This window comes from Panulirus ornatus, chromosome 39 (assembly GCF_036320965.1).
Source record: "Panulirus ornatus isolate Po-2019 chromosome 39, ASM3632096v1, whole genome shotgun sequence".
Taxonomy (NCBI): domain Eukaryota; kingdom Metazoa; phylum Arthropoda; class Malacostraca; order Decapoda; family Palinuridae; genus Panulirus; species Panulirus ornatus.
The window spans coordinates 2,240,501-2,252,878 of NC_092262.1; the positions used below are offsets into that span (position 1 = coordinate 2,240,501).

The following is a 12,378-nucleotide window of genomic DNA, read 5'->3' on the forward strand; positions in this document are numbered from 1 at the left end:
ATACGTCCACACACGCAAAATATACATACCTACACAGCTTTCCATGGTTTACCCCAGACGCTTCACGTGCCCCGATTCAATCCACTGACAGCACGTCAACCCCGGTATACCACATCGCTCCAATTCACTCTATTCCTTGCTCTCCTTTCACCCTCCTGCATGTTCAGGCCCCGATCACACAAAATCTTTTTCACTCCAACTTTCCACCTCCAATTTGGTCTCCCTCTTCTCCTCGTTCCATCCACCTCCGACACATATATCCTCTTGGTCAATCTTTCCTCACTCATTCTCTCCATGTGCCCAAACCATTTCAAAACACCCTCTTTTGCTCTCTCAACCACGCTCTTTTTATTTCCACACATCTCTCTTACCCTTACGTTACTTACTCGATCAAACCACCTCAAACATCTCATTTCCAGCACATCCATCCTCCTGCGCACAACTCTATCCATAGCCCACGCCTCGCAACCATACAACATTGTTGGAACCACTATTCCTTCAAACATATTTATTTTTGCTTTCCGAGATAATGTTCTCGACTTCCACACATTCTTCAAGGCTCCCAGAATTTTCGCCCCCTCCCCCACCCTATGATCCACTTCCGCTTCCATGGTTCCATCCACTGCCAGATCCACTCCCAGATATCTAAAACACTTCACTTCCTCCATTTTTTCTCCATTCATATATATATATATATATATATATATATATATATATATGTACATATATATATATATATATATATATATATATATATATATATATATATATATATATATATATATATATATATATATATATATATATATATATATATATATATATATATATATATATATATATATATATATATTGGAGAGGATCACAAATTTGCGCGTCATCAAGATATTCCTATGAGTCCACGGGGAAAATGAAACACGAAAAGTTCCCAAGTGCACTTTCGTGTAATAATCACATCATCAGGGGAGACACAAGAGAGAAATATAACAGTCAGTTGATATACATCGAAGAGACGAACCTAGGACGCCATTTGGTAAATATGTCATTGTCCAAAACATACAACGAGCGTTCATAAACTTATCATTTTACAAATCTTATCAACAATAAAGTTATCTAATTTGTACAGACCATCACTAATATTAAGATTATAATACTTTGTGTATTTAATAATAGAAGATTCAATGATATTTCTCTTGGTAATAGAGATAGAGCTAACAACTGAGATGGCGTAACTCCAGTCAATACAATAATCATAGTTTTTAACATGATTAAACAAGACATTTGATTCATGTCCCGTTCTTATACTATATTTATGTTGCTTATTTCTAACAGAAAGATCCTTATCAGTCTGACCAACTTAAAATTTATCACAGTTTCCACAAGGAACTTTATAGATGCAACCAAGAGAATTTTCTCGTGAATTCCTGATTAAGATATTCTTTATAGTAATATTGTTGCTAAAGGCAACATTTACAGTAAAGGATTTAAGCAACATGAGAACAAAGTGAAATTATTATTAAAAGGGAGAGCTAAGAGATTCTTGGTGTCAATGGGAGGTTTGGGCTCAACTCTATAAAATGATTTCTTTCCTAACTTAAGTGATTTATCAATGAAAGATCTAGGGTTCTTTAACTTAGATCCAATAGAATATGTCTTCTCAAACTCATCATCAATAAACTCTGGACTGCAAATACGTAATGCCCTTAGGAACATAGATTGGAATGATGATAGTTTAACTCTGTCATGTTGAGATGAGTAATAATGGATATATGAGCATACATTGATGGGTTTTCTGTATATGCTAAACTTAAACTTGTTTCCTTGTCTATGGATCATGCAATCTAAAAATGGTAACATACCATTATTTTCATTTTCTACATTAAATTTGATGGAAGGTACTAAATTGTAAAGTAAGGGGAGGAATATTTGTAAATTTTCATTTGTTGGCCAAACACAGAGAACATCATCTACATACCTAAGCCAAATTGCATAAGAAGGTAAGATATTCTTTAGTAATTTTGTTTCAAAAAAATCCATATAAAGATTACTTAGTACAAGTGAAAGAGGGTTACCCATTGCCATACCAAATTTTTGAGCATAATAATCTCCATTAAATTGAAATACACAGTCTTTTCTACACAATTTTATCAGTTCAATGAAATTAGACTTTGAAACAGGTAAATGAATATCATTCAAGACATCAAATAAATATTCGAAAAGGTCATCAACTGGAACTTTAGTGAAAAGTGAGGAAACATCAAAGCTAACTAGTTTGAAAACAAAATTAATATTGATATTGTTTAGCTTGTTGACTAAATCTACATTGTTCATGATATTAGAATTTGATACCTTACCCACTAAAGGGCTTAATAAGGAAACAAACCATTTTGATAATTTATGTGAAGGAGGCTACTGAACTCACTATAGGTCTTGCTGGAAAATTTTGTTTATGTGTTTTGATAAGTCCATACATATATGGAAATGAAGGGGACAAAGATGACAAATGTTTGATAAGAGAAATGTTACCTTTCAACAACAACTTCATTTCTTTATTGAATTGAGAATTAACTGCTTCTAAGGAACTTTTACTAAGTTTAGAATATGTTGTGCTATCATTTAGATCATTCATTTTAGATAAATAGTTTCTTTTGTCTAAAATAAACAACAGAATTTCTCCCCTTACTTAACAATTTAGTACCTTCCATCAAATTTACTGTAGAAAATGAAAATAATGATATGTTACCATTTTTAGATTGCATGATCCATAGACAAGTAAACAAGTTTAAGTTTAGCATATACAGAAAACCCACCAATGTATGCTCATATATCAATTATTGCTCATCTCAACAAAACAGAGCTAAATTATCATCATTTCACTCTATGTTCCTAAGGGTATTGCGGATTTGCAGTCCAGAGTCTATTGATGATGAGTTTGTGAAGATATATTCTATTGGATCTAAGTGAAAGTACCCTAGATCTTTCAGTGATAAATCCCTTAAGTTAGCAAAGAAATCATTTTATAGATTTGAACCCAAACCTCTCACTGACACCAAGAATCTTTTAGTTCTCCCTTTTAATCATAATTTCACTTTGCTTCCCATGTTGATTAAATCCTTTAATGTAAATGTTGCCTTTAGCAACAATAATACTGTAAAGAATATCTTAATCAGGAATTCACCAGAAAATTCTCTTGGTTGAATCTATAAAGTTTCTTGAGGAAACTGTGATAAATTTTAAGTTGGTCAGACTGGTAAGGATCTTTCTGTTAGACTTAAGCAACATAAATATTGTATAAGAACGGGACAAGAATCAAATGGCTTGTTTAATCATGTTAAAAACTATGATCATTGTATTGATTGGAGTAACGCCATCTCAGTTGTTAACTTTAACTCTACTACCATGAGAAATATCATTGAATCTTCTATTATTAAATGTACAAAGAATTATAATCTTAATATTTGTGATGGTACAAATCAGATAACTTTATTGTTGATAAGATTTGTAACATGATAAGTTTATGAAGGATCGTTGTATGTTTTGGACAATCACATGTTTACCAAATGGCTTCCTAGCATCGTCTCTTCGACGTATATCAAATGACTGTTATATTTCTCTCTTGTACCTCCCCTGATGATGTGATTATTACACGAAAGTGCACTTGGGAACTTTTTGTTTCATTTTCCCCGTGGACTCATAGGAATATCTTGATCACGCCCAAAATTGTGATCCTCTCCAACATATATATATATATATATATATATATATATATATATATATATATATATATATATATATATATATATATATATATATATATATATATATATATACTTATATATATATATATATATATATATATATATATATATATATATATATATATATATATATATATATATATATATATATATATATATATATATATATATATATATATATATATATATATATACTTATATATATATATATATATATATATATATATATATATATATATATATATATATATATATATATATATATATATATATATATATATATATATATATATATATATATACATATATATATATATATATATATATATATATATATATATATATATATATATATATATATATATATATATTCCTATCAGTCCACGAGGAAAATGAAGCACGAAAAGTTCCCAAGTGCACTTTTGTGTAATGATCACATCATCAGGGGAGACACAAGAGAGAAATATAACAGTCAGTTGATATACATCGAAGAGACGAAGCTAGGACGCCACTTGGTAAACATATGATTGTCCAAAACATACAACGAGCGTTCATAAACTTATCATTTTACAAATCTTATCAACAATAAAGTTATCTAATTTGTACAGACCATCACTAATATTAAGATTATAATTCTTTTTGTATCTAATAATAGAAGATTCCATAATATTTCTCTTGATAATAGAGTTAGAGTTAACAACTGAGATGGCGTTACTCCAGTCAATACAATGATCATAGTTTTTAACATGATTAAACAAGGCATAAGATTCTTGTCCCGTTCTTATACTATATTTTTGTTGCTTAAGTCTACCAGAAAGATCCTTACCAGTCTGACCAACATAAAATTTATCACAGTATCCACAAGGTACTTTATAGATGCAACCAAGAGAATTTTCTGGTGAATTTCTGATAAAGATGTTCTTTATAGTTTTATTGTTGCTAAAGGCAACATTTACATTAAAGGATTTAAGCAACATGGGAAGCAAAGTGAAATTATTATTAAAAGGGAGAACTAAAAGATTCTTGGTGTCATTGGGAGGTTTGGGCTCAAATCTATAAAATGATTTCTTTGCTAACTTAAGGGATCTATCAATAAAAGATCTAGGGTACTTTAACTTAGATCCAATAGAATATATCATCTCAAACTCAACATCAATAAGCTCTGGACTGCAAATACTTAATGCCCTTAGGAACATAGATTGAAATGATGATAATTTAACTCTGTCATGTTGAGATGAGTAATAATGGATAAATGAGCATACATTGATGTGTTTTCTGTATATGCTAAACTTAAATTTGTTTCCTTGTCTATGGATCATGCAATCTAAAAATGGTAACATACCATTATTTTCATTTTCTACATTATATTTGATGGAAGGTACTAAATTGTTAAGTAAGGGGAGAAATATTTGTAAATTTTCATTTGTTGGCCAAACGCAAAGAACATCATCTACATACCTAAACGAAATTGCATTATAAAGTAAGATATCCTTTAGTAATTTTGTTTCAAAAAATTCCATATGAAGATTACTTAGTACAGATGAAAGAGGGTTATCCATTGCCATACCAACACCAACATACCAAGGCTAACACTGTTGTGATTTTAGACAAAAGTAACTTTTTATCTAAAATAAATGATCTTCTAAATGATAGCACAACATTTTCTGAACTTAGTAAAAATCCCGTAGAAGCAGTTAATTCTCACTTCAATAAAGAAATGAGGTTGTTGTTGAAAGGCAACATTTCTTTTATCAAAAATTTGTCATCTTTGTCCCTTCATTTCCATATATGTATGGACTTATCAAAACACATAAACAAAATTTTCCAGGAAGACCTATAGTGAGTTCAGTAGGCTCCATCACATATGAATTATCGAAATGGTTAGTTTCCTTATTAAGCCCTTTAGTGGGTAAGGTATCAAATTCTAATATCATGAACAATGTAGATTTAGTCAACAAGCTAAACATAGCAATATTAATTTTGATTTAAAACTAGTTAGTTTTGATGTTTCCCCACGTTTCACTAAAGTTCCAGTTGATGACCTTTTAGAATATTTATTTGATGTCTTGAATGATATTCATTTACCAGTTTCAAAGTCTAATTTCATTGAACTGATAAAATTGCATATAAAAGACTGTGTATTTCAATTTAACGGAGATTATTATGCTCAAAAATTTGGTATGGCAATGGGTAACCCTCTTTCACCTGTACTAAGTAATCTTTATATGGAATTTTTTGAAACAAAATTACTAAAGGATATCTTACTTTCTAATGCAATTTGGTTTAGGTATGTAGATGATGTTCTTTGTGTTTGGCCAACAAATCAAGATTTACAGATTTTTCTCCCCTTGCTTAACAATTTAGTACCTTCCATCAAATTTACTGTAGAAAATGAAAATAATGGTATGTTACCATTTTCAGATTGCATTATCCATAGACAAGGAAACAAGTTTAAGTTTAGCATATACAGAAAACCCATCAATGTATGCTCATATATCCATTATTACTCATCTCAACATGACAGAGTTAAATTATCATCATTCCAATCTATGTTCCTAAGGGCATTAAGTATTTGCAGTCCAAAGTTTATTGATGATGAGTTTGAGATGATATATTCTTTTGGATCTAAGTTAAAGTACCCTAGATCTTTCATTGATGAATCCCTTAAGTTAGCAAAGAAATTATTTTATAGAGTTGAGCCCAAACCTCCCATTGACACCAAGAATATTTAAGTTCTCCCTTTTGATAATAATTTCACTTTGCTTCTCATGTTGCTCAAATCCTTTAATATAAATGTTGCCTTTAGCAACAATAATACTATAAAGAATATCTTAATCAGAAATTCACCAGAAAATTCTCTTGGTTGCATCTATAAAGTTCCTTGTGGAAACTGTGATAAATTTTTTGTTGGTCAGACTGGTATGGATCTTTCTGTTAGAATTAAGCAACATAAATATAGTATAAGAACGGGACAAGAATCAAATGCCTTGTTTAATCATGTTAAAAACTATGATCATTGTATTGACTGGAGTAACGCCATCTCAGTTGTTAACTCTATTACCAAGAGAAACATCATTGAATCTTCTATTATTAAATACACAAATTAGATAACTTTATTGTTGATAAGATTTGTAAAATGATAAGTTTATGAACGCTCGTTGTATGTTTTGGACTATCACATGTTTACCAAATGGCGTCCTAGCTTCGTCTCTTCGATGTATATCAACTGACTGTTATATTTCTCTCTGATGATGTGATTATTACACGAAAGTGCACTTGGGAACTTTTCGTGTTTCATTTTCCCGTGGACTCATAGGAATATCTTGATCATGCGCAAAATTGTGATCCTTTCCAATATATATATATATATATATATATATATATATATATATATATATATATATATATATATATATATATATATATATATATATATATATATATATATATATATATATATATATATATATATATTCTTTCTTTCCTTTAAACTATTCGCCATTTCCCGCGTTAGCGAGGTAGCATTAAGAACAGAGGACTGGGCCTTTTTTGTAATAGCCTCACCTGGCACCACTCTGTTCCTTCTTTTGGAAAACTAAAAAAAATCAATATATATATATATATATATATATATGTATATATATATATATATATATATATATATATATATATATATTTTTTTTTTTTTTTTTTTTTTTTTTTTATACTTTGTCGCTGTCTCCCGCGTTTGCGAGGTAGCGCAAGGAAACAGACGAAAGAAATGGCCCAACCCCCCCCCCCCCATACACATGTACATACACACGTCCACACACGCAAATATACATACCTACACAGCTTTCCATGGTTTACCCCAGACGCTTCACATGCCTTGCTTCAATCCACTGACAGCACGTCAACCCCTGTATACCACATGACTCCAATTCACTCTATTTCTTGCCCTCCTTTCACCCTCCTGCATGTTCAGGCCCCGATCACACAAAATCTTTTTCACTCCATCTTTCCACCTCCAATTTGGTCTCCCTCTTCTCCTCGTTCCCTCCACCTCCGACACATATATCCTCTTGGTCAATCTCTCCTCACTCATTCTCTCCATGTGCCCAAACCATTTCAAAACACCCTCTTCTGCTCTCTCAACCACGCTCTTTTTATTTCCACACATCTCTCTTACCCTTACGTTACTTACTCGATCAAACCACCTCACACCACACATTGTCCTCAAACATCTCATTTCCAGCACATCCATCCTCCTGCGCACATCTCTATCCATAGCCCACGCCTCGCAACCATACAGCATTGTTGGAACCACTATTCCCTCAAACATACCCACCTTTGCTTTCCGAGATAATGTTCTCGACCTCCACACATTTTTCAAGGCTCCCAAAATTTTCGCCCCCTCCCCCACCCTATGATCCACTTCCGCTTCCATGGTTCCATCCGCTGACAGATCCACTCCCAGATATCTAAAACACTTCACTTCCTCCAGTTTTTCTCCATTCAAACTCACCTCCCAATTGACTTGACCCTCACCCCTACTGTACCTAATAACCTTGCTCTTATTCACATTTACTCTCAACTTTCTTCTTCCACACACTTTACCAAACTCAGTCACCAGCTTCTGCAGTTTCTCACATGAATCAGCCACCAGCGCTGTATCATCAGCGAACAACAATTGACTCACTTCCCAAGCTCTCTCATCCCCAACAGACTTCATACTTGCCCCTCTTTCCAGGACTCTTGCATTCACCTCCTTTACAACCCCATCCATAAACAAATTAAACAACCATGGAGACATCACACACCCCTGCCGCAAACCTACATTCACTGAGAACCAATCACTTTCCTCTCTTCCTACACGTACACATGCCTTACATCCTCGATATATATATATATATATATATATATATATATATATATATATATATATATATATATATATATATATATATATATATATATATATATATATATATATATATATATATATATATATATATATATATCCCTAAATACATCCCATTCCTCCCCCACTCCCCTTACTTCCATTGTTCTCACCTTTTTCCATTCTGTACACAGTCTCTCCTGATACTTCTTCACACAGGTCTCCTTCCCAAGCTCACTTACTCTCACCACCTTCTTCACCCCAACATTCACTCTTCTTTTCTGAAAACCCATACTAATCTTCACCTTAGTCTCCACAAGATAATGATCAGACATCCCTCCAGTTGCACCTCTCAGTACATTGACATCCAAAAGTCTCTCTTTCGTGATGGATTGCGCAAAAGATGCTTGTGGCATGAGAAGAGTGGGAGGTGGGCTGTTTAGAAAGGGTAGTGAGTGGTGGGATGAAGAAGTAAGAGTATTAGTGAAAGAGAAGAGAGAGGCATTTGGACGATTTTTGCAGGGAAAAAATGCAATTGAGTGGGAGAAGTATAAAAGAAAGAGACAGGAGGTCAAGAGAAAGGTGCAAGAGGTGAAAAAAAGGGCAAATGAGAGTTGGGGTGAGAGACTATCAGTAAATTTTAGGGAGAATAAAAAGATGTTCTGGAAGGAGGTAAATAGGGTGCGTAAGACAAGGGAGCAAATGGGAACTTCACTGAATGGCGTAAATGGGGAGGTGATAACAAGTAGTGGTGATGTGAGAAGGAGATGGAATGAGTATTTTGAAGGTTTGTTGAATGTGTCTGATGACAGAGTGGCAGATATAGGATGTTTGGGTCGAGGTGGTGTGCAAAGTGAGAGGGTTAGGGAAAATGATTTGGTAAACAGAGAAGAGGTAGTAAAAGCTTTGCGGAAGATGAAAGCCGGCAAGGCAGCAGGTTTGGATGGTATTGCAGTGGAATTTATTAAAAAAGGGGGTGACTGTATTGTTGACTGGTTGGTAAGGTTATTTAATGTATGTATGACTCATGGTGAGGTGCCTGAGGATTGGCGGAATGCGTGCATAGTGCCATTGTACAAAGGCAAAGGGGATAAGAGTGAGTGCTCAAATTACAGAGGTATAAGTTTGTTGAGTATTCCTGGTAAATTATATGGGAGAGTATTGATTGAGAGGGTGAAGGCATGTACAGAGCATCAGATTGGGGAAGAGCAGTGTGGTTTCAGAAGTGGTAGAGGATGTGTGGATCAGGTGTTTGCTTTGAAGAATGTATGTGAGAAATACTTAGAAAAGCAAATGGATTTGTATGTAGCATTTATGGATCTGGAGAAGGCATATGATAGAGTTGATAGAGATGCTCTGTGGAAGGTATTAAGAATATATGGTGTGGGAGGCAAGTTGTTAGAAGCAGTGAAAAGTTTTTATCGAGGATGTAAGGCATGTGTACGTGTAGGAAGAGAGGAAAGTGATTGGTTCTCAGTGAATGTAGGTTTGCGGCAGGGGTGTGTGATGTCTCCATGGTTGTTTAATTTGTTTATGGATGGGGTTGTTAGGGAGGTAAATGCAAGAGTCTTGGAAAGAGGGGCAAGTATGAAGTCTGTTGGGGATGAGAGAGCTTGGGAAGTGAGTCAGTTGTTGTTCGCTGATGATACAGCGCTGGTGGCGGATTCATGTGAGAAACTGCAGAAGCTGGTGACGGAGTTTGGTAAAGTGTGTGGAAGAAGAAAGTTAAGAGTAAATGTGAATAAGAGCAAGGTTATTAGGTACAGTAGGGTTGAGGGTCAAGTCAATTGGGAGGTGAGTTTGAATGGAGAAAAACTGGAGGAAGTGAAGTGTTTTAGATATCTGGGAGTGGATCTGTCAGCGGATGGAACCATGGAAGCGGACGTGGATCATAGGGTGGGGGAGGGGGCGAAAATTTTGGGAGCCTTGAAAAATGTGTGGAAGTCGAGAACATTATCCCGGAAAGCAAAAATGGGTATGTTTGAAGGAATAGTAGTTCCAACAATGTTGTATGGTTGCGAGGCGTGGGCTATGGATAGAGTTGTGCGCAGGAAGATGGATGTGCTGGAAATGAGATGTTTGAGGACAATGTGTGGTGTGAGGTGGTTTGATCGAGTAAGTAACGTAAGGGTAAGAGAGATGTGTGGAAATAAAAAGAGCGTGGTTGAGAGAGGAGAAGAGGGTGTTTTGAAATGGTTTGGGCACATGGAGAGAATGAGTGAGGAAAGATTGACCAAGAGGATATATGTGTCGGAGGTGGAGGGAACGAGGAGAAGAGGGAGACCAAATTGGAGGTGGAAAGATGAAGTGAAAAGGATTTTGTGTGATCGGGGCCTGAACATGCAGGAGGGTGAAAAGAGGGCAAGGAATAGAGTGAATTGGAGCGATGTGGTATACAGGGGTTGACGTGCTGTCAGTGGATTGAATCAAGGCATGTGAAGCGTCCGGGGTAAACCATGGAAAGCTGTGTAGGTATGTATATTTGCGTGTGTGGACGTGTGTATATACATGTGTATGGGGGTGGGTTGGGCCATTTCTTTCGTCTGTTTCCTTGCGCTACCTCGCAAACGCGGGAGACAGCGACAAAGTATAAAAAAAAAAAAAAAAAAAAAATATATATATATATATATATATATATATATATATATATATATATATATATTCGTTTTATCTCATTTTTATATAATGGTGCACCAATATATACACATGTATAGATGAAGGTACTGTACACTATCCTCCTCTCTCCAGCGGCCGGCAGACACTGATGCATAGTCTGGCACACAACCCTCGGATGCTGACGTCACCATAACAGCTGCGTAAGAGGCAACGGATGTTGTGTCTGCACACGGTATCAAAGCTTTGCACCCGACACTAATCCCATGACGTCACTGGCTGGGGTATATATCGCGGTGGAACCACCAACTAGATACATTGACGGGAACTCACCAGTGATCACAGTCAACATGAAGCCTCAACTTCTTTTGATGGCCGCTCTGGTCGTCTCTGCTACAGCCCAGAGGTTACGCATCGAATCTGACGGTAAACTCTGCCTTTACTGACTGGACGTTTGTCTTTGTTTATATCTGTTTTAGTTGTTTTAACTCTGTTGAGGCTTGGCTTCTCTTGACTCGGTGAGTTTGTTTCTCTTGACTCAGTATGTGTGTTTGATTCTCATGATTCAACCAGTGGGTTTTTTCCCTTGATTCACCAAATGCACTTGGTTCTCTTGATTCATCCAGTGGGTTTGGTTCTCTTGCTTCATCTAGTGGGTTTGGTTCTCTTGTTTCATCCAGTAGGTTTGGTTCTCTTGATTTATGTAATGAATTCGGTTCTCTTGATTCAGTCAGGAGGTCTGATTCTATTGTCTCTGTTATTAAGTTTTGTTTTCTTTATTCACCTAGTGGGTTTGGCTCTCCTGACTCAGCCGGTTGGTTTGGCTCTCCTGACTCAGCCGGTGAGTTTGTCTCACTTGACTCATTCGAGGAGTTTGGTTATCTTGACCTACTTGGTGAGCTTTGTCCCCTTGACGCAGCCAGTGATTTTTTTTCTTAACTCAGTTTGGTTCTCTTGACTTAGTAACTTTGTTCTCGAGACTCAGCTAGTAAGTTTGGTCTCTCAACTCAGCCAAAGCGTTTTCTTTTCTTGAGTAAGCAAGTGAATTTGTTATCTCAGCCAGTGTCTTTGGTTCTCTTGATTCAACCAATCATATTAGTTCTCTTGACTCAGTGGGTGAGTTCGATC

General features: G+C 35.1%; 1 protein-coding gene across 6 annotated transcripts in view; it reads left to right on the forward strand.

The window, feature by feature from the left end:
* Positions 1-12,378, forward strand: part of LOC139761025 (turripeptide Gsg9.2-like) — a 364,470-nt gene that overhangs the window by 203,628 nt on the left and 148,464 nt on the right. For 2 of the 6 annotated variants that reach the window (XM_071684763.1, XM_071684762.1), the window contains exon 1: positions 11,524-11,676. The exons of 3 other annotated variants lie outside the window; for them this stretch is intronic. In XM_071684763.1, the coding sequence (XP_071540864.1) occupies positions 11,601-11,676 (76 nt within the window). In that variant the 5' untranslated portion in view covers positions 11,524-11,600. Of the gene's footprint in view, positions 1-11,523; positions 11,677-12,378 lie in introns of those variants that run through there. One more of the 6 variants, XM_071684765.1, reaches the window with a different exon arrangement.